At 43.3% G+C, this 21224-nt stretch overlaps 1 protein-coding gene across 1 annotated transcript in view; it reads left to right on the forward strand.

The window, feature by feature from the left end:
• CTR9 (CTR9 homolog, Paf1/RNA polymerase II complex component) overlaps positions 1 to 21224 on the forward strand; it is a 1518941-nt gene that overhangs the window by 710836 nt on the left and 786881 nt on the right. The window contains exon 16 of the mRNA XM_044059132.1: positions 19682 to 19830. Within this exon, the coding sequence (XP_043915067.1) occupies positions 19682 to 19830 (149 nt within the window). The remainder of the gene's footprint in view (positions 1 to 19681; positions 19831 to 21224) is intronic.

Genomic DNA, 21224 nt, shown 5'->3' on the forward strand with positions numbered 1-21224 from the left:
TAACAAAGTCTTGGGTCCTGCGTCGGTTGCTGTCTCCTCTTCCATGACGTCAGGTCGTCAGGGTTATAAAACATGCAGCCGACGCCATTTTATTCAGTCTTTCTTGCCGTGCGGTGCCCAAAGCAGAAGCAGTTCGCAAGTGCCGGACGGCCGACTCCTGAAATTTTCTTATTTGAGTTTCACAACCAAAGTCTTCAAACTAAAGCCAATTACCCCGTTGGGGAAATTTTTTCTTGCTCCTTACCAATGTCAGTAAAAGTTAATAATTGCATTACTTGTGGGAAGCAAATACCTCATAAGGATTTTCATTTGTACTGTATTCCTTGCCTAGGCCCTGATCACAACGTGCCTTGCCTCCAGTTTTGTGCTAGACTTAACCAACGCACTATTAAACATCGGTATATTTTTGCTTCTAAATATTTTGGTTCAAGATTTAATTATCCTGAAATGTCGTCGGTTAGCAATCCGACTACCGGAGTTCATAAAAAACGCAAAGAAAAAGACCGAGACAGACCGTCGATGTCCAAAACCGATGACGAAGCTTCTCCCAAGTCAGTCGCCGGTTCACCGGTACTCAGTGAGGCGCTTTCGCAGCCCCTGATACCCGCTACTTTTGAGTCGCAGGCCTCTACCGAGACCCATTCGGAGTCCGGTATGCCGCGAGATTCTCAGAGTATTGAACCCGTGGATGTCTCTCCCTTGGATGGGTCCGGAGCAGCTGAGCAGGCACCAGCTTCTGAGGGTGTTTTCAGACCTCAACATTTTTATATTAAACCAACGCCAGCAACAAAAACAAAGTCAAAAACAATTTCTATGTCTAAAAAACCGAAGCATGAGCCACATGCTCAGGCACCTATGCCTAAAAACAGATTATCAAAATGGTTGAGGATTTAATTACCTTGATCAGGGGTTCCCAACCCCCCCCCCCCCCCCCACCGCTAAGAGGCCTAGGCAAGGCACTGATTATGAATCTTCAGATCAGGTTTCCATTTCTTCTGATTTCTCTTCTGATCAGGAATTTTCTATTCCACCCTATGAGGATTCTGATGCAGAGGAATCCATCCCATCTGCATTTCCTCCTGAGGATTACTCTTTTGGAGAGACTTTGCATACTTTAAGGGAACATTTTCACTGGGAGAGTCAGGACTTCTCTGAATCAAAAAAGAGGCTTAGGGATTTCCTTCTTCCTCAGCATAGGCCTTTGGCAATACCTCCTGTATTAGACATTCTTGATGATGTGTTCTCGGAATCAAGCATGGCTCCTGATTCCCTCTGGCTCCTAGTAAGCCAGACAGATATTACAGGGTTCCTGATTCCCACAAATTTCTTTTCAAAAATCCTGCTGCTGATCCTGAGACTATTTCTCCGGGTCCCAAGGGTGTAAAAGCCTCTACAGCCAAAAATCCTACTCCTTCTGATAGAGATTCCAGGGCGCTGGATAGATGGGGTAAGAAGGTTTGTACGTCTGCAACCTTGGCAGTCAGGGCTTTAAACTGCCAGTTTCATATCCTTAAATATCAACAGCATGTTACTGAAACATAAAATGATGTTGACTTATGATTGTGTGGAAAATAAAGAGTTACAGGAATTATTGCATTCAGTAGAACAGGTTAGAAAGCATACCTTGCAATGTGGTTTTGATTCCTTGGTGGCCTCTTGTTGGGCCGCCATTACTGGATCTGTGATTAGAAGGCATGCCTGGCTCAAGGAGCAAAATCTGCCTGATCATGTTAAAGCTAAAGTGTTGGATGCACCTTTGCAGCATGATACTCTGTTTGGTAATAAGGCAGAAGTGGTTTTAAAAAAAATGGAAGACAAAGCTAAATCTATGCAAACTGTAAAAGATTTCTTGCATGTGTAGCCACCCAGGTTCAGTAGGCACTGGCCTACTAAAATTGGTCCTTTTCTGTGTCCAACAGAGCCACTTAGGGCAAATCCAGGTGCTCAAAAGACTCCAGATACACCAATCACAGGGTTCTTACAGATCAAAGGAATGGGGTGCCTCCACCTCCAAATCTGGAGGAAACAAAGCACAACCCTACAGTAAGCAGTCTCAATGACTTTCCTCTACCAGCACCAAGCACTTATCTTTTGGCAGCCCCCTTAGGGGGAAAACTAGCACTTCATGCTCAGAATTGGTGGTTAATTACCCAGGACAAGTGGGTATTAAACATAGTATCCCAGGGATACAGATTTCATTTCCATACTTTGCCAATTCCAAACGGTTGGCCGGATCTGCCACAAAACCAGTGTCATGGATATGGGGGCTATTCAGCCGGTACCAGAAAAGGAAAAAGGACAAGGTTTTTATTCAAGACTTTTCCTGGTACCCAGAAAAGACAATTCTTGGCATCCAATACTGGACTTATCAATTCTAAAAATGTTCCTGGACATTCTAAAATTCAAAATGCTGACTTTACAATAGCTACTGCCTATGCTAGGCAGTAATGTTTGGTTAGTAACTCTAGACTTAGAGGCATTCCTGCATATCCCAGTAAGGGAATCATGCAGAAGATACCTCTGCTTCAAAGCAGGTTTTTTGCATTACCAGTTCTCTGCACTGCCCTTTGGCTTATCTACTGCACCCAGGGTCTTTACAAAGTGCCTGGCACCAGTTATTGCATTCTGCAGACAAAGAAGCATTCAAATTTATCCTTAGCTGGACGATTGTCTCATTCAAGTAGAGGACAAGGACACTCTTCTTCAACATCTGGCGTTTGTAAAAAGGCTTCTAGCATGCATAGGGTACACCATAAACGAAAAGAAATCACAACTGGTACCCTCTCAAATAATTACATTCCTGGGTGCAAGCTTGAATACAACTGCCCAGATGGCTTACCTCACGCCAGACAAACAAAGGCAACTGATGACATACTTCAAACAAATGGCAACAAAAACCCAGTTATCTGCAAGACAAATTCTGCAGGCTTTGGGGTTCATGGCATCCTGCATTCAAATAATTCCATATGCGAGACTGCATATGAGGAAACTTCAATAGTACCTAAAAAGTTTATGGAGTCAACATTGTCACAGTCTGGAAACAATGATTCCTCTCATTCCCTGCCTACAACAGGAGTTTCTTTGGTGGGCAGAGACATGTCACCAAAACAAGGAACTGTCATTCACTCTACCCCCTGCCACCCAAACCCTCACTACAGATGCATCAGACTATGCTTGGGGCGGGGTCCACCTGGCAGGAAGATGCATTCAGGGCAAATGGAGCCCAAACCAAATGCATCTGCATATCAACCAGAAAGAGATGCTAGCTGTTCAGAATGCTCCGACAGCCTTCAACGACTTACTTCATCCAGGACAACTACTGATAAAGACTGACAACACCACAGTTATGCGGTACATAAGCAGGGGAGTACACATTCCTACCCCATTTGCAGACTAGCCATGGCTTTGTGGAACACAGCCTTGACTTACCAAATACTTCTTCAAGCTCAATTCCTGCCAGGAAAGCAAAATACTCTGACAGACGACCTAAGCAGAAATCTTATGGACCCGCACAAATGGAAACTGGATCCACAAATCTTCAGCATGTTAACACAGACATGGGGGTGCCCAGACATAGATCTATTTGCCTCTCCCCAAAATTATCAGTTGGACAAATTCTGCACAGGAACTCATCACAAAAAAGCATGGAAAGTGGATGCTCTGTCCTTCAGCTGGAAATGCCTATCAGTCTAGGCCTTTCCCCCTCTGCTCTCCAAGGTCTTACTAAATGTCAGACAGGAAAAAACAAAAAAGATCCTAATTGCTCCGGACTGGCCTCGCCAGTACTGGTACCCACTTCTACGGAATATGTCTCACCTTCCTTCATGGTACTTGCGTCATATACCTCATCTACTGTCTCAGCAGAACTATCAAGTTCTGCACACTCATCTCCACACTCTGAATTTTGCAGCATGGCTAATCAACTAATTATTCAAACAACACCTCTCAGTAAATCTGTGATGGATGTCATTTTGGAAGCTAGAAGGCCTAGTACTAGAAAATCTTATGCTGATAAATGGAAGAGATGCTGTGTTGGAACTAAGCACAAGGAATAGACACAGCAAGGTCCAATATTCCTCAGATTTTACAATATTTGACTGAGATGCTTGACAAGGTCCTATCTTTTTCTTCAATAAAAATCCATGCCTCTGCCATCTCGGCTCATTACAACACAGGGCCTCCCCTCTTTTCTCATACACTGCTTAAACTGTATCTTAGAGGTGCCAAAAATTTAAGGCCTCCAGAAGAGCACCAACTCCTGCATGGGACCTTAATTTTGTGCTGGAAAAACTCACCCTTCCTCTTTGAGCCAGCAGCTACTGCGGATATAAAAATTTCTATCTTGGAAAACAGCTTTTCTTTTGACAGTCACTTCAGCAAGAAGGGTTTCAGAACTACAGGCTCTCATGGCATTGGAGCCTTTTATTATATTTTACCCGGACAGGGTGTCCCCCAGGACCAGTCCTTCTTTTATGCGTAAGGTGGTATCCAGTGTGGCTCTTAACCAGACCATTCACCTGCCAACATTTTACCCAAATCCGCAGAACAAGGGGGAGCGGATTCTGCATTCATTGGATGTACACAGACAACTAAGATTCTACTTAAATAGGACCAAATCTCTTAAGAAAGTCTGAGCAACTACTGGTAGCATTTGCTGCAGGATCAGAGGGGAAGGCTTATATCAAAGCAGACTATTTCTAAATGGATAAGCCACTGCATTTATTTCTGCTATTTACACCATGGTAAACCTGTGCCCAAGGGGATCAGATCACATTCCACCAGGGCTGCCTCTACTTCAGCAACTTTTATCAGAGGGGTCCCAACCAAAGACATTCTAGAAGCTGCTACTTGGAGCTCTGTTCGTACCTTCACAAAGCACTATCATTTACCTCAGTTCTCCAAATCCAGGGCACGCTTTGCCACTGCAGTCCTGCAGGACCTTATAGCCTCTCCTAATGCTGTTTAGTTCCATCCTCCCATCCATAGCTTTTGGATTCTACCCAAATGTAATGACTGCAACAGTGAAACACGAAGAACATAGTACAGTTGTGTACACTTACCATAAATGTAGATGTTCGAGTGTATTCACTGTTGCAGTCCAGGTTACTCACCCGACATCCCCCTTTCTATACCTTTTCTTTCCTTCACTATACTCAAAAGCCTTTGCGGTGTATTTGCTTTTAGTTGAAGGTAAAGTTTATGTTTCTAAAAGTGCATTTATACTGTTCATTTATATATATATTTTTGCTCCCCATTTGGGGGGCACCTGACATCTGGGGCAAGAAAAACTGAATAAAATGGCGTCGGCTACATGTTTTATACCCCTGATGACCTGACGTCATGGAAGAGGAGACGGCAACCAACGCAAGACCCAAGACTTTGTTATTCAGGCCCACTGAGGGCAACCTGCCAGCAGATTGTCCAAATGTAATGACTGCAACAGTGAATACATGCGAATATCTACATTTATGGTAAGTTTACACAACTGTACTTTCCTGTATGCCTTCCCCCCTTCCCTCTGAACCAGAGGGTCCTACTGAAAATTCAGCAGGACTCACCAAGAATCTTGCTGGTGACTCCCTATTTGCCAAGGCAGCACTGGTTCTCTCTACTTCATCTGTCCAAGGGCAATCACCACAAGTTTACCCCTTCAGTGGACCTACTCGCACAGCACAAGGGGACACAAATACACCCACAGTGATGGTCTCTTCACCTCTCCCTGTGGAGGATAGGATTCTGATTCCCTTCAGACACCTGTACAACGAGGACATGCTTTCAGTCCTGCAGGAGGCCAGTAAACACAACACAAGAAAGTTTTCTCTCTCCAAATGGAAAAGGTTTTCCTTCTGGTGTCATAAAAGACAGATGGAGTCGCTGGACAGCAACTTGCCTCTGATTCTGTCTTACCTGTGTGAACTGAAGACAGGTTTTTCGTACTCCTCTTTAAAAGCACACCTGTCTGCCATTTCTGCCTGCCTGCCTATGCATGCTCCATTGGCATCAGGATTACCAGCCAAACTCTTCCTGAAGGGGGTTCTGCACCCAAGACCTCCGAGGAAACCATCCCCTCCTCCCTGGGATCTTAATTATGTGCTAGAAAACTCACTTTACCACCCTTTGAACCGGCTCACAAGGCCGCCTTAAAGTTTTGCACATGGAAAACATTCCTGCTAGTAGCTTTGACATAGCCAGGAGGGTCTCAGAGCTTCAAGCCCTTATGGCTACCCCACCTTTCCTGGTTTGCCGTATGGACAGGGTCACACTAAGGATAATCCCTTCACCCCCAAGGTGGTCAATGACCTTTCCTTAAATCAGGCTGTCCATCTACCTACCTTCTTCCCTAACCCACAGGGAGACCGAGAGTCCTTTACTCCCTGGATGTCCGCAGACAACTCGGATTCTGTTTGCATAAAACTAAACTTTTTCGCAAATCAGACCAACTGTTTGTCTCCTTTCACCCCAGGGCTCTGGGGAAAGCGGTGGGCAAACGAACCATTTCAGCCTGGATTGCCAAGGCTGTCTGCTTTTGTTACACACACCATGGGAAGACACTTTCAGGCAATGTCAGGGGCCACTCCACAAGAGCTATGGCCTCTTCTAGGGCCTTTTCAAAGGCTCCATTCTGGAAGCAGCCACTTGGTCCTCTGTGCACACCTTCACCAGACACTACAAACTGGACCGTATTTCCAGAGCTAGGGCAGGTTTTGCCAGGGCTATCCTGCATGGATTCCTGGAGTCCTCTACCAGGCCACCCCACAACCTTTAGTGAGCTTTGGTATTCACCCACTAGTAGAATATTGCAACATTGGAATAGAAGGACATAGGAAAGTTGTCTAAAAACTTATCATAACCATAGATGTCCTTCTGTTCCATGTTGCAGTATTCCTTCTTTTCCATCATCCCCTTTCTTAACATTGCACTTGCTCTCCCCAGCTCAGGGACAGGCTATGTCCCTCGGGACTGGCTCCGTCTGGGGCTTTATTTTAGGTTCTGAGGGCTTGTGCTTACAGATTGTCACCTTTATGGCCCATGTATCTGCCTCCACCTCAGACGTCCGATGCACCAAGAGGGACTGGAAAAAGCTTTGGAAACCTGGCTGGACAAGCTGATCGGAAGAAGGGTAAACCCACTAGTAGAATACTGCAACATGGAAGAGAAGAACATCTATGGTTGTGGTAAGTTTTTACACAACTTTCCTTTATCCCCTATACTACAGGTCTGGCTGTCATTTGGTTTTCTTTTGACATAAAAAGCTACCACAGACAGAGGGCTAAAACTTTATACAACTATTTCAAAAGTTTTGATTGGAAGACTGCTAAAGTACTGAATTTAACTGCAAAACAGTCTGACTAGTGAATTGTATTGATTATGCTGGAGTTAGGATAGGCTTGTCAGAGTATTTACTGAAATGTTACACCACTTTGAGTACTGGTTTCTGTGTTGTGGGAGAAACGTAAAAAAAAAAAACTTAGGCCAGCACCACTGTTAGTGAATGAAATGTAATTTAAGCACAATAGTACTTGGAGATACTCATGAAACTTTTACTGTTTAAAATGTTCCAGTTCTAGATGACTCATCAGTAAAACTTCATGAGCAGTGTCCTGTGAGCCTGTCCTTCCCTTGTATGTATGCTATCCTCGCTTAAGACAGAGTGCTTGTAATGAAAATCAGGTTGAAGTCTCCAGAGTTCCTTCATGCTGCTTGTTCAGTTTTAGTTTGTGATTTGTCTTTGTGTTCTTCGTTCTCACTGCTGTAATATCCTTTTGGCTATATGGGTTATAGCTTGTGTAGGAAACGAAAACCAACCAGCTCTGGCTCCCTCCCACACCTTTACTCTGACTACTGATAGGACAGCGCAAGGGAGAAGAATCAACCGTCGGAAATCTTCATTACTTTCTTGCCTCCTTGAGAGGAAGCAGCCCTAAGGTTTCTACAGGAGCAGCAATTAGCCTTGAAGCTTCATTTTTGGCAATTCCCCACAAGTAGCCCTTGTTCACAAAAATTGTTACCCTTTTCAGAAGTATTTTGTAACTAAAAAGTATTTCACCTTTGAGAACCTGATATTTTTTCACAACATTGGAAAGTTTCTTATTGGTTATCACTGTTTTCAGCTAAGAGCTAATTTTTTGATTTAGGGACTGTTTTTGTGGTGAAAGTGTACTGTTTATGCAAGTGTTACATGGTTTTATATGTGAAAATTGATGTGTTAGGAAGTGTTTCAAATAGAAAACATTTTGAATGTATTTAGTGCTTGTGTACAGTCCGTGACGACTTGCCTGTTAATCTTTGCTGTCTGTGTGCATTTGCATTTTAGATGACGACTTTATTTCTGACTGGGATTTTGCTATTTTTCTTTTAAATTTACAGAAAAACGGACTCTGGGGTAAGAGTCAGTGTGTGCATTGCTTGTGAACACTTCTGTGACAGTTTACCTTCTGACCGACCTGTTCCAGCTTTTACAGGCTTACAGTCCTTGTTCTCTGCTGCAGAAAAATAGTAAAGAACCATTGCCCCCACTGTGGGCTCACTCAGTTCCATAGCCGTCGGTGAGTGAGCTTGTAGTGGTAATCTGTCTTTCCTCAGACCATTTACGTTCTCCGGGCATCAGTGGTGTAGTCTTTTCAGCTACCACGGATGTTGGCCACATCCTCTTTTATCTGTTCGTGTCCATTATGGACACAGGCAAGCCATCTTCTCTTTGTTCAGGGAGACGCTCTTGGTGACTTTTCTTTGGTTGAATGGGTAGAGAGACCTCTTGATGGGGCTGAACTACCATGTCCTAGTCAGCCTTCATTCAGGTTGTTACCTACAAAGAAAAAAACAGGTCAGATGATGTTCATCTGAATACATAGTTTTGGTTAGAAAAGGTGATTTTTTATTACTTTAGCCAGGTAATAACTGGGTTGTTAATCCTGGTGCTCAGAAATCTTTACCCGAGAGCAGTGTTACTGAAGAAAATTTTCAAGAAAATTTGTTGGAGAATTCTAACACCAAGACAAAGCTCCTCCTGGAGATTCACAAGACCATAACCTTGATTCGCTGACAACTGCTTCTTTCCACCTTCTTTTAAGAAATTTCCTCTCTCTCAAGACATTTTCAGAATGAATGGGATATTTTTTGGGAACAGGGAGAAATTCTCCCTGAAATGAGGAAATATATGATGTTCATCGTGTTACACTGCTGCAGTCATCACACTTAGGTTATCCTGCCGTCAGGCGGTCCCGCAGTCGGCCAGAGTTCCAAAGTCTTGGTCTGGCGTCGGTTGCTGTCGCTTCTTCCCTGACGTCAGTGCGCCAGGGCTATATAATATGCATCCAACGCCATTTTCTTCAGTCTTTCTTGCCGCGCGGTGCCCGAAACAGAAGCCGTTTGCAAATGCCGGTCGGCCAACTCCTGAGATTTCCGAAGTTGAATTTCAGATCCGAAGTCTTCAATAAAGCTAAGTACCCCATTGGGGAAACCTTTTTCTTGCCTCAGACCGATGTCAGACAAAGTTAATAATTGTATTTCTTGTGGGAAGCAAATACCTCATAAGGACTTCCACTCTTACTGTATTCCATGCCTAGGCTCTGATCATGACGTCACTAGTTGTCTGTTTTGTGCTAGATTCAACAAACGCACTATAAAAAGGCATTTTGATTTTGCTTTACACTACTTTGGCCGAAGGTTCAATTATACCATACCGTCAGATCAGCCGACTACCTCAATACCGAAAAAACGCAAAGACAAGGATAAAGACAGGCATCCGAGGTCAAAACCGACGACGAAGCCTCTTCTAGGCCAGTCGCCGGTTCTCTGTGAGGCGCTTTCACAGCCCCTGACACCCGCTACCTCAGAGCCACAGGCCGCTTCCGACTCCCACGTGGAGACATCCAGGCCTCTGGAAACTCAAGGTATTGGGCCTACGGAAACTAATTCCTCAGATGGGTCCGGAGCCGCTGAGCAGGCATCGGCTTCTGAGGGTGTTTTCAGACCTTCACAACTTACCATTAAAACAGCAGCCAAGACAAAGGTACCATTAAAGACAAAGAAACAAGTACAGCATTCTCCTGGACAGTCCTCCATGCCTAAGAAACAGATGCTTAAAATGGCCGAAGACCTCATTACTCTAATCAGGGGTTCCCATCCCCCTCCTGAGAAAAGGCCTAGGCAGGATACAGACTATGACTCCTCTGATCAGGTTCCATTTCCTCTGATTCCTCTTCAGACCAGGGATACTCTTTACCCCCCCCCCCCCTTGAGGACTCTGATGAGGAATCTATCCCTTCAGCCTCTCCTCCTGAGGATTATTCTTTTGGGGAAACTCTACATACCATGAGGGAACATTTCCATTGGGAAAGTCAGGATTACTCAGAATCCAAGAAATGCTCAGGGATTTCCTCTTATTGCCTCAGCACAGGCCCCTGGCTATTCTGCCTGTGCTAGACATTGTGGATGATGTGTTCTCGGAATCCAGCTGATCTCCTGACTCTTTGCCCCCTGCTCCAGCCAAGCCAGATAGGTATTATAGAGTCCCTGACTCTCACAAGTTTCTTTACAAAAACCCTTCTGCAGATCCAGAAACTATTTCACAGGGTCCGAAAGGGGTTAAGGCTTCCATTGCAAAAAATCCAGTACCCTCTGACAAAGATTCCAGAGCTTTGGATAGATGGGGGAAGAAAGTATACACGTCTACAACTTTAGCAGTAAGAGCTTTAAGTTGCCAGTTTCACATGCTTAAGTACCAACAATACTTAATGGCTCAGTTAAAACAGAAAATGCTTGCTAGCTCAGAAGCTCCTGATTGTAAAGAAATGCAGGATTTATTGCATGCAGTTGAACAGGTGGGAAAACATACTCTGCAATGTGGTTTTGATGCTTTAGAGGCCTCTTGTAGAGCCGCAGTTACAGGTTCTGTTATTCGAAGACATGGTTGGTTAAAAGAACAGAGTTTACCTGATCATGTTAAGGCAAAGTTATTGGATGCTCCTTTACAGCATGATACCTTGTTTGGTGTTAAGGCAGAAGAGGTGTTAAAGAAAATGGAGGATAAAGCTAAATCTATGCAAACAGTGAAGGATTTCTTACAGGTACAATCACCTCGGTTTAGCAGAAATTGGCCAACAAAAAATTGGTCCTTTCGAGTGTCAGACAGGCCATAGAGAGGCAGATACAGACGCCCAAGAGGCAGATCTCAACCCCAAGGCTCAAGCAGACAACGACAGCGGGGCACCTCAACCCCAAAAGGAGGTGAGGACAAGTCTCAACCTTACAGGAAACAGTCACAATGACTTTCCTTTGCGTACGCCAAGCACATCCCTTTTGGAAGCCCCCTTAGCGGGAAAACTAACACTTTTCTCTCAAAACTGGCAAACAATCACCCAAGACAAATGGGTCCTGAATATTGTGTCTCAAGGTTACAGATTCCACTTTCATACTTTACCAAAGCTAAAAGGAATGCCAGACCTGCCACAAAATCAGTGGGCAGAGGCACAAAAACAAATTTCAGCTGTCATGGACATGAGAGCTATACAAAAAGTACCACAACAGGAACAAGGACAAGGATTTTACTCAAGACTCTTCCTGGTCCCCAGAAAGGACAAAGCCTGGAGGCCTATACTGGACCTTTCAATTCTGAATACTTACCTGGATATTCCGAAATTCAAAATATTGACATTACAGCAGCTTCTACCCATGCTGGGCAACAAGGCTTGGCTTGTTACTCTGGACCTCAAAGAGGCATACCTGCATATCCCTATCAGACAAAATTGCAGAAGATACCTCAGATTCAAAGCTGGTACAATGCACTACCAATTCTCTGCACTGCCCTTTGGCTTATCTACTGAGCCCAGGGTCTTCACAAAGTGCCTGGCACCAGTAATTGCATTTTGCAGACAAAAAGGAATTCAAATCTATCCATACCTGGACGACTGCCTCATTCAAGCAGAGACAAAGGACATTCTTCTACAGCATCTGGCGTTTGTAAAGAAACTGTTAATTTCTCTAGGGTACACAGTAAACGAAAAGAAGTCAAAACTAGTGCCCTCACAACAGATTACATTCCTGGGTGCCAGCTTAAATACAATGGCCCAGATGGCTTACCTCACACCAGACAAACAAGTGCAACTAACTCAATATTTTCAACTACTGGCAAAAACGTCCCGTCTCCCTGCAAGAAAAATTCTGCAGGCCCTGGGATTCATGGCATCCTGCATACTACTACTACCATATGCCAGACTGCATATGAGGAAATTACAATGGTACCTAAAAAGTGTTTGGACTCAACATTTTCACAGTCTAGAAACAGTAATTCCAATGATTCCCTGCCTACAACAGGAGTTTCGATGGGCACAGGCATGACACCTAAACAAGGGTCAGCCTTTCACCCAACCCACAGCCAGGCAAACTCTAACAACAGATGCTTCGGATTACGCCTGGGGAGCACACATGGCAGGAAAATGCATTCAGGGCAAGTGGACCACAGACCAGATGCATCTTCACATCAATCAAAAAGAGATGTTGGCTGTTCAAAATGCCCTAACAGCTTTCAAGGACCTTCTACATCCAGGACAACTATTACTAAAGACAAACACCATAGTAATGTGGTACATAAACAAACAAGGGGGCACTCATTTTTATCCCCTATGCAGGCAAGCCATGACCTTGTGGAACACAGCTCTAACTTACCAAGTTCACCTGCAAGCACAATTCCTGTCAGGAAAGAAAAATACTCTGGCAGACGAACTAAGCAGAAATATCATAGACCCTCACGAATGGAAACTGAATCCACAAATCTTCAGCATAACACAAAAATGGGGATGCCCAGACATAGATCTTTTTGCCTCCCCTCTGAATTGCCAGCTACAAAAATTTTGCACAATGACTTATCACAAACAAGCATGGAAAGTGGATGCTCTTCTGTTCAGCTGGAAAAACCTAAAAGTCTATGCCTTCCCACCACTGCCTCTCCTTTCAAAGGTACTCCTAAAAGCTAGACAAGAAAAAACACAGATGATCCTAATTGCTCCAGACTGGCCACGCCAGCACTGGTACCCTATCTTAAGGAACTTGGCTAAGGCTCACAATGGATTTTGCCCCAAATTCCACACCTTCTGACTCAACAAAACAATCAGATCCTGCACGGTCAGCTCAAAACCCTAAACCTGGCTGCATGGCAGATACTTTAGTCAAACAGGCAACACCTCTCTCTAAAGCTGTTATGGATGTCATTTTGGAGGCCAGGAGGTCTAGCACCAGGAAAGCTTACTCAGAAAAATGCAAGAGATTCTGCGCCTGGAACCAGGCTCACAGCCTTGACCCTCTTATTCCAAACATTCCTCAAATTTTACAATACTTAACTGAGATCCTGGACAGAGGCCTATCCTTTTCATCAGTTAAGATCCACGCCTCTGCCATTTCTGCACATTACAACACGGATCCTCTTTATTCTCTCATCCCTTGCTAAAGCAGTACCTCAGAGGGGCTAAAAACATAAGACCGCCCCAGAGAGCACCAACACCAACTTGGGACCTCAATTTCGTATTGGAAAAACTGACCTTACCACCTTTTGAGCCAGCCAATACAGCCGATCTAAAATGTTTATCATGGAAGACCGCTCTGCTTCTGGCAGTAACTTCAGCACAAAGAGTCTCAGAGCTACAGGCATTAATGGCAGTGGAACCTTTCATAATTTTTCATCCGGACAGGGTATGTTTAAGGACAAACCCTACCTTCATGCCAAAGGTGGTATCTAGTGTGGCTCTTAACCAAACCATCCATTTGCCTACTTTTTATTCAAACCCCCAAAATAAAGGGGAGAAACGTCTGCATTCTTTGGACATACACAGGCAGCTATGCTTCTACTTGGACAAAACAACAGCCTTCAGGAAAACTGATCAGCTGTTTGTAGCATATGCTGCAGGATCACAAGGCAAGGCCATCTCAAAGCAGATTATATCCAAATGGATAGGACACTGTATTCGGTACTGCTACACACAGCATGGAAAATCAGTCCCTAATAACATTAGGCCTCATTCCACCAGGGCAACAGCCACTTCAACAGCCTTTATCAGAGGAGTACCTACCAAGGAAATTTTGGAGGCTGCAACTTGAGAGTTCAATGCACACCTTCACCAAGCATTACCTCCTGCCTCTTTACTCTAAATCCCGAGCAGGATTTGCCACTGCAGTTCTGCAGGGCCTCTTAGCCAGTCCTAACTCTTTATAAACCAACCACCCAAACTTTGCTTTGGGATTCAACCCAAGTGTGATGACTGCAGCAGTGTAACACAATGAACATAGTACAGTTTTGTACCTACCATAAATGTAGATGTTAGTGTTCACACTGCTGCAGTCCAGGTTATCCTCCCTCCATCCCCTCTGAACTAGCTGGACTTATCTCTACCCTTCTACCCTATGCAACCTTTGGGGTGTATTTGCTGGTAACTGAAGGTATTGTTTTAATTTTGTATGTATATTTTTGATTAGCAATATGTATTTCCTACCCACTTGGGGGCACCTGACATCTGGGGCAAGAAAAACTGAAGAAAATGGCGTTGGATGCATATTATATAACCCTGGCACACTGACGTCAGGGAAGAAGCGACAGCAACCGACGCCAGACCAAGACTTTGGAACTCTGGCTGACTGCGGGACCGCCTGACAGCAGGATAACCCAAGTGTGATGACTGCAGCAGTGTGAACACTCGAACATCTACATTTATGGTAGGTACAAAACTGTACTTTGCAAGTGGATATACCTCATGGCTCTTTATTGAAATGTTGGCACTTGAAATGTTGAGGGTCAACAGAAAAAAAAAGAAAAAAACGAAACTGAAGGAGAAGAGGTGAATTTCAAACATCACTCTTCTCCCACACCACCCTATGTAAATAGCAAGTCCCCACACTCTCATCTCCAAACTTATGTACACCAACTCAGAGATCACCATGCTTAGGGAAAAGGAAATATTCTGAGAAATGGCAGTCTCAGACTTGGTATATGCAAGTCCATTTTTTCAGCTGTTCAGTTTCTGTATTTTGTGACTTGCACATATGGGTCTTGACATTTCAAATGCTTACCATATCTAATCATTCATTCCTCCCATTTTAGCAGCCTTAGAGGATGTGTTTAATGCTGCTTACACTCAGTTTACAGTTCCCCCAAGAGGTGGCTAGGCTGTGCAAGGTGTTTCAGTATAACAAATTTATATTTTCTGATTTTTGGTAAGATCCGGCTGCAATATCTACCTTTTCTCCACTTGGCAATTGATTTGTTTGTTAGTTCCATCCTCTCTCCAGTGGACAAATAAGGCAAGGTGTTGACAGATTTGGTAAGAATGCTCTCATCTTCTGCATTAGGTTATAGAATTTTCAACTACCAGACACTTTTGTGGAAGTTTATTCTGTTAAATGCAGACAGTTTAAGGGAATTCTCCACCTTGCTTCCTTCAGAGGATATCTCCTTTCAGAATTTTAATTGTTTGAAATTTAATTGCTTCTGATGGTTGCCAGATATCTAAACGTGTTTTAAAAAGAGTGTCTGATTGTGGAGATACTATGCCTAGGGGCACTGCTGTGCTGCTGCATTTTAGCAGAGATGAGCTTGGGTTACATGGGCTCATCTCTGCTAAAATGTAGCAGCAGCAGTGACCCTAGGTATAGTATCTCCACAATCAGACACTCTAAAACATGTTTAGATATTTGGGAACCATCAGAAGCAATTACATTTCAAATTAAAATTCAGAAAGGAGCTATCCTCTAAAGGAAGCAAGTGGAAAATTCTCTCAAAAGGTTGTGAAGTAAAGTTTCAAATTTTGAATTCTGTATTAGCTATGGTGGTTTTGTTTGCCCCATCATCTCTAGGTTCCCAAACAATATGATGAAAGAGGGAAATTAATTTGGGAGTGTAAGACTTTTCAAGTCCTGCTTTACAAATCTACCATTTTTTTTTAAATATAAAACAAGCAATCCCTGCCAACTTCAAAGCAAACAGAGAGCAAAAAATGATGATGGTATTTTCCAAAAAAAAAAAAGTCTTATACTTCAGATTGACTAGAACATTCTGCCCCAGCCTGTCCCAGAAACTGACTCTTTATACACCCCCCACCCCCGGCAACATATTCAGGCTCTTGAGTGCTAAGAGTGGATCTGGAGAGGTATGGCTAGCACAGGATACAAAGACTTCCTTTCAGGGGAATTCCTCCTCATCCTCCAAGCCAAACGCATCTTGCCTCAGGTTTCTTCTTCACTTACCCTAGGAGTTTTAGAACCAATGCTTTTAGATCAAAGGGGCAAAGGCTTCTATTCCAGGATGTTTCTGTTACCAGAGAATGAGCTTTTTTGTAGTCTTGTCTTTACATTTTTGATATGTGAAAGTACCAAAGTTTAAAAGTGCTCCACTGTTACCCCTCATACTCGATTGTCATGGTAACAGAGCTAAAAGCTACTTTTCACATTCGCATAGCCACAGGCTTCAGGAAATTTCTCAGACTCTGTGTCTGTATCACATTCGGTCATCAGACGTTCATGAGGGATGCCTGCAGCAATCTGTTCATCAGTCAGGTTGAGGAGGTACTTACTGCAGCTTCTGAATGAAGAAAACTCCATAGAATCTCTACCGCCCCATACACAGCCTGTGATTAAAGGGGAAAGAAAATCCACCCTAGAAGAAGTAAGAACAGTACTAAAGTAAATAGTCAGGAAAAGCAACAGGATCAGATGACGTCCCGGTAGGTATGATCAAGATGCTGGGTGAGGTAGCAGTGAAAAGGCAGCTGAGGATACTTGGCAGTCTGGAGAGGGAGACTTATTCCAGATGACTGGAGAATAAGCATTCTAGTGCCATTGTACTGGTACAAAGGGGACATTCACAACTGTGAGCAGTATAAAGGTATCATGCGCTTGTCTCAATGCATGAAATGCTGGATAGGGTGATTGATAAATGGATACACAGAGTAGTAGAAAGTAAGATGGGAGATGAGCAGTTCAGATTCTGATTAGGTTCTAGTGATTGCAGTGAGTCAGTAGAGAAGAAGCTGGAGATTAGAAAAAGGGTCCAACCTGAGCATTCTTGGACTTGAAGAAAGTATGTGATAAAGGTCCTGGGAAGGCCAATTTTGGTCAGTCCTGTAGTGGTTCAAAGTCCTGTAAGCATTGTTAGAATTATTGCAGACAGAATATTAGGATCCAGTGACAGAAGTACATGCCGTGTTCAGACTCGCAGGATGGTTTCCAGTGGGAGTGGGCGTCCATTAGGGTTCTGCTCAAGCCCACTTCTTTTCATACGGGTGATTATCAAACAGGTCAGTAGGATCAGGTCACCAGAGCTGCTGTGTGCAAACTGTGGCAGTACAAGCAGACTCCAAATGGGAGCTTCAGCAAAAGATGGAATGCAAAACTGGAAGCACGAGGAGAAATCGAATACAAATAAGACAGTTGTCATAGCAGCAAATGGCTGTTAACAGTGAAGCTGAAATTTGAGATAGAAGCGAAAATAGTGACAGGCTTAGAGCTTCAAGTATCTAAGAGGGGTGTTTGAGGAGAATGGAAGTCTGAAAGAGGAGGTCAGAGCTAGAATCGAGGTGCTACAGCTAATTGACAGCATTAGGGTTAGTGTTTGGCAGAAAAATGCCAAAGAAGCAGAAAAGTAAGTCGTACAAAATATTGGTGCAATCAGTGCTTTTGCATGGTGCAGAAACCTAGACAGTGAAGCATATGAGGATACTAGATATAATGGAGATGAAGTGCCTGTGATGGGTGCTATGATGCATAGTGTGGGACAAAAGAAGTGGCGACATCAGAGCAGAAGTTGAAGGAGCTCCATTTGCAGAGAAGCAAATGAGTCGCAGTATGGTGGGCACATATACAGGAAAGCATGTGATGATCTGGTGAAGAAGATTGGGAGCCCTGGGGAGAAAGCAAGATGAAACCAGGACGTCTGCCCAAGAGATGGATTCATTGTATGAGAAAAGACCAAAGGCGGTTGGGCATGCCTGTCAAAGAAGGTGAGTGAGCGACAATGAATCAAGGGAAGTATCTATAACTGATGTGACACTCCGACCCCTTGTAGAGAAAATGGGGGGGGGGGGGTTGATGATACCTGTGTGTGTGATGTTTGCTATCGTCTGATTAATTGCTGAACTGAAAGACTATATGTGCAATGTATCAGTACCTGTATAAGCCACCAGTTTGAGGAATATTGGCGTATTTCCCTTTTGTTACTACAGCACTGGAGTTAATTTATAGAAGCAACAGGGTTCATAAGGGAGTGTAGTGAGAAGCCCTCCTGCATTCATGCTTTGCAAGTGCATAAGCCTACTGTCATTTACGCTCTACATGTGTGACAGCTTACACTTATATTTGTGTTGTTAAAACTTGTAATCATGTATTCTTTCCAATTTAATCCTTAATGCACACAATTTGTGCACTCTTCAGGAGCTGTTTTAGAGCATAGTAGATTTTTTATTAATTTTACTGTTGATCTGCCATCAGCCAGCCAACACTGGTCCCAGTAACCTGTTCATCCTGAAGCCTGTGATCAACCTTCAGTGCTCTTCATAATGGTCAAGTGATGAAAGCATGCTGACCAAGTGCCTGCAGTGAAATGTACCTTAATTCTGCTTTTCCTGATGTTCCCCTTCTCACATTTCCCTGGACAAATGCATGTGGTATGGCAGTTGTACTACTAGACAGTGCAGTGTAGTACCTCAGCATGCTGTGATACAAGAGAATGGTGGCTTTATTGCTTTGTGGCTGATAAGTGAAGGTGATCTAGTTGGTCGTTGTGTTGTTCATTCCCATTGCAGTCATATTGCAGCACTGTCAGTCTTAACTTTGTCTCCTACCATTCTGTGGTTCATGTTGCACACTGTTTTGTGCTGCGTTACTTATCTGCCTTGTTTGTGCAGCATCATTGATCAGTATGATTTTCATCTATCTTTGAATTTGATTTTTATCCTTTTGAAGATTGTGCATCATTAGATTATCATGTGTGTAAACGTGCAGCAAATTAAACTACACTATTTTTCCTTCTGTGACTGACTTTTGAACTGTTCATTACTTCACAGTGATGATGGTACTGTATTCAGTTAATGTCGTGGATGTTGTGTGGAAAGTAATGCTCATGTTGATATTACAGTTTGTTGCACTTTATGTGATGCATGTTTTTTTCTGAAAAATGTTTAAATTATATCTAATAAGTAGATTACTGAAGACAGAAAAATATATCTGTATTTGCTGTTTTGTTTTTAATGTTATGCTGTTTTGACAGTGTTGTCTAATATCTGTCTCTCTCAGTTACAGGGTCCAGGCTTCAGTCCTGATCTTCAGTCTGCTTGTGTGCGCATGTATACCTATGTATGCGCTTGTCTGTGTGTGAACTTGTGTGTGTGTGTGATTTGCATTTTTCTTCAGCTATTCTGGTTTTCACCCCCATTTCCAAAAAATAAACTTGTTGATTAGTTACTCTAAATTGTTCGTCGGGGTTTCATTCACCCTTGTTTGCGCTCTGGATCATTGCTCAAAAGTGTGTGCACTAAATCGTTTTAGCCAACAAATGAGTAAATTAAAAAAAAAATAGTTTTGCTCTATTGTTAGAGCAGAATGTCTGACTAAATGTTCTAATTGCACAGTACTGTAGTTTAAATATCAAGCAGTAAGGAAGAGCAGAGGATAGACTTATTGTAATTTTTTTGCGTGTATGTAGGTGCTGTGCTTGCACATAAGAATTACTTTCGAGAGGCTCGTGATGTGTTTGCCCAGGTGAGGGAAGCTACAGCTGATATCAGCGACGTTTGGTTAAACCTTGCGCACATCTATGTGGAGCAAAAGCAGTTCATCAGTGCTGTACAGATGGTGAGTATATTTTATGAACACCATAGAAAGTAAAACATTTATCATATTGAAGATCAAGTGTTTTGAAATTTCATAGTAATTTTTTTTTGGAGGGGGGGGGGGTTGTTCAGATGACCGTTGAATGCAACATGGTTGTCAGGGAGTGAAATACAAAGCTGTTAATTTGGAGTTGCATACTAACCAGATGTGGCCTTTTAGGATTTGGTGCCTTTTTAAAGGCTAGAAAGATATTTTGTTTTAGATTTTACATTTTGATGAACAACACTAGCTTTTTCAGTAGTGTTTTCTTTGAAACACATGGTTTCACTACATTAATAAGAAGCATCAGTGTTCCTGGATTTTAATTAGATCACTGATGCAGTATTCCTTACTACTCGGCCTTTCTGCAGGTGTCTCTTCCTAGCTGGCTATACGTCAAGAGCTCAGGTTCCTTCCCTCATTGTGTGACATGTCCATCCCTGAGTTTACTATTGTGCCCTACTGTAACAGCGAAGTATACCTGAATACGTTGAGAATGTTCTTGCCATAGTTTATGTATACTGATGACTCCTGGTGCCAGCATAACATTCAAGTTTCCACATCTGTCTGATATTCCGGTTTTTGAGCTCAGGCAGTTAAGTGCACCATAATGGAATTGCTATTGTGATGTGTTACCTTAACAAACAGGGAAAACAAGGTCATACCAACTCTGCAGGTTAGCAGCAAATTCCTAGCAACTGGCAGTACAGTAGACAGTGCCCCTCAGGCAATCTGCATTTCCTGAAAGATAATGGTGGAGAACCAGTTGGACAGAATAAAAGCAGATCCTCACAAGTGAATGGTACACCAAGGTGGCTTCTTGCAAATATTGCACATGTGGGTGTCATCTTTGTACACCTGTTTGTATCCTTAGAAAATGGGCAACTGGTTCAGTTTTGCTCAGGAAACCCTTTCAAGGATGCTTGGGCAACAGATGCATTTTCAGTAGAGTTGTTGCGCTCTCCCTTTCCCTCCTATACCCTTGCTCCTGAGGGTAATCCAAAAGGTGATGAAGGAATGGTCCGGGATGCTTCTAACAGCATCCTTTTTGGCCTAGACAGCACTGGTTCTCCTTGGTAATGGAGATGGTGGGGAGTTTCACAAGCAGTCTGGACTTTATGGGATGCATCTAACACCACTGCAACACTGCAGCTCACAGCATGGATGATCGAAGTCTTAATTTCTTTCAAGTACCTTTACTCTGAGGATACGGTTAACATCATTAGAGAGACAAGGAAGCCCAGCCAGTAGAAGATTTTGTGCATCAAAGTGGAAGAAGTTTCCAATTTGATGCTGGGATCCATCTGCACTGTGGGGTTTCTGGTATACAGGGCTGGTGTGCATTTCTATTCAGATAGTAGGTATTTGAGTAAATC

The sequence above is a fragment of the Protopterus annectens genome, chromosome 17.part0 (assembly GCF_019279795.1).
Source record: "Protopterus annectens isolate FY-2018-M chromosome 17.part0, PAN1.0, whole genome shotgun sequence".
NCBI classification, from domain to species: domain Eukaryota; kingdom Metazoa; phylum Chordata; order Ceratodontiformes; family Protopteridae; genus Protopterus; species Protopterus annectens.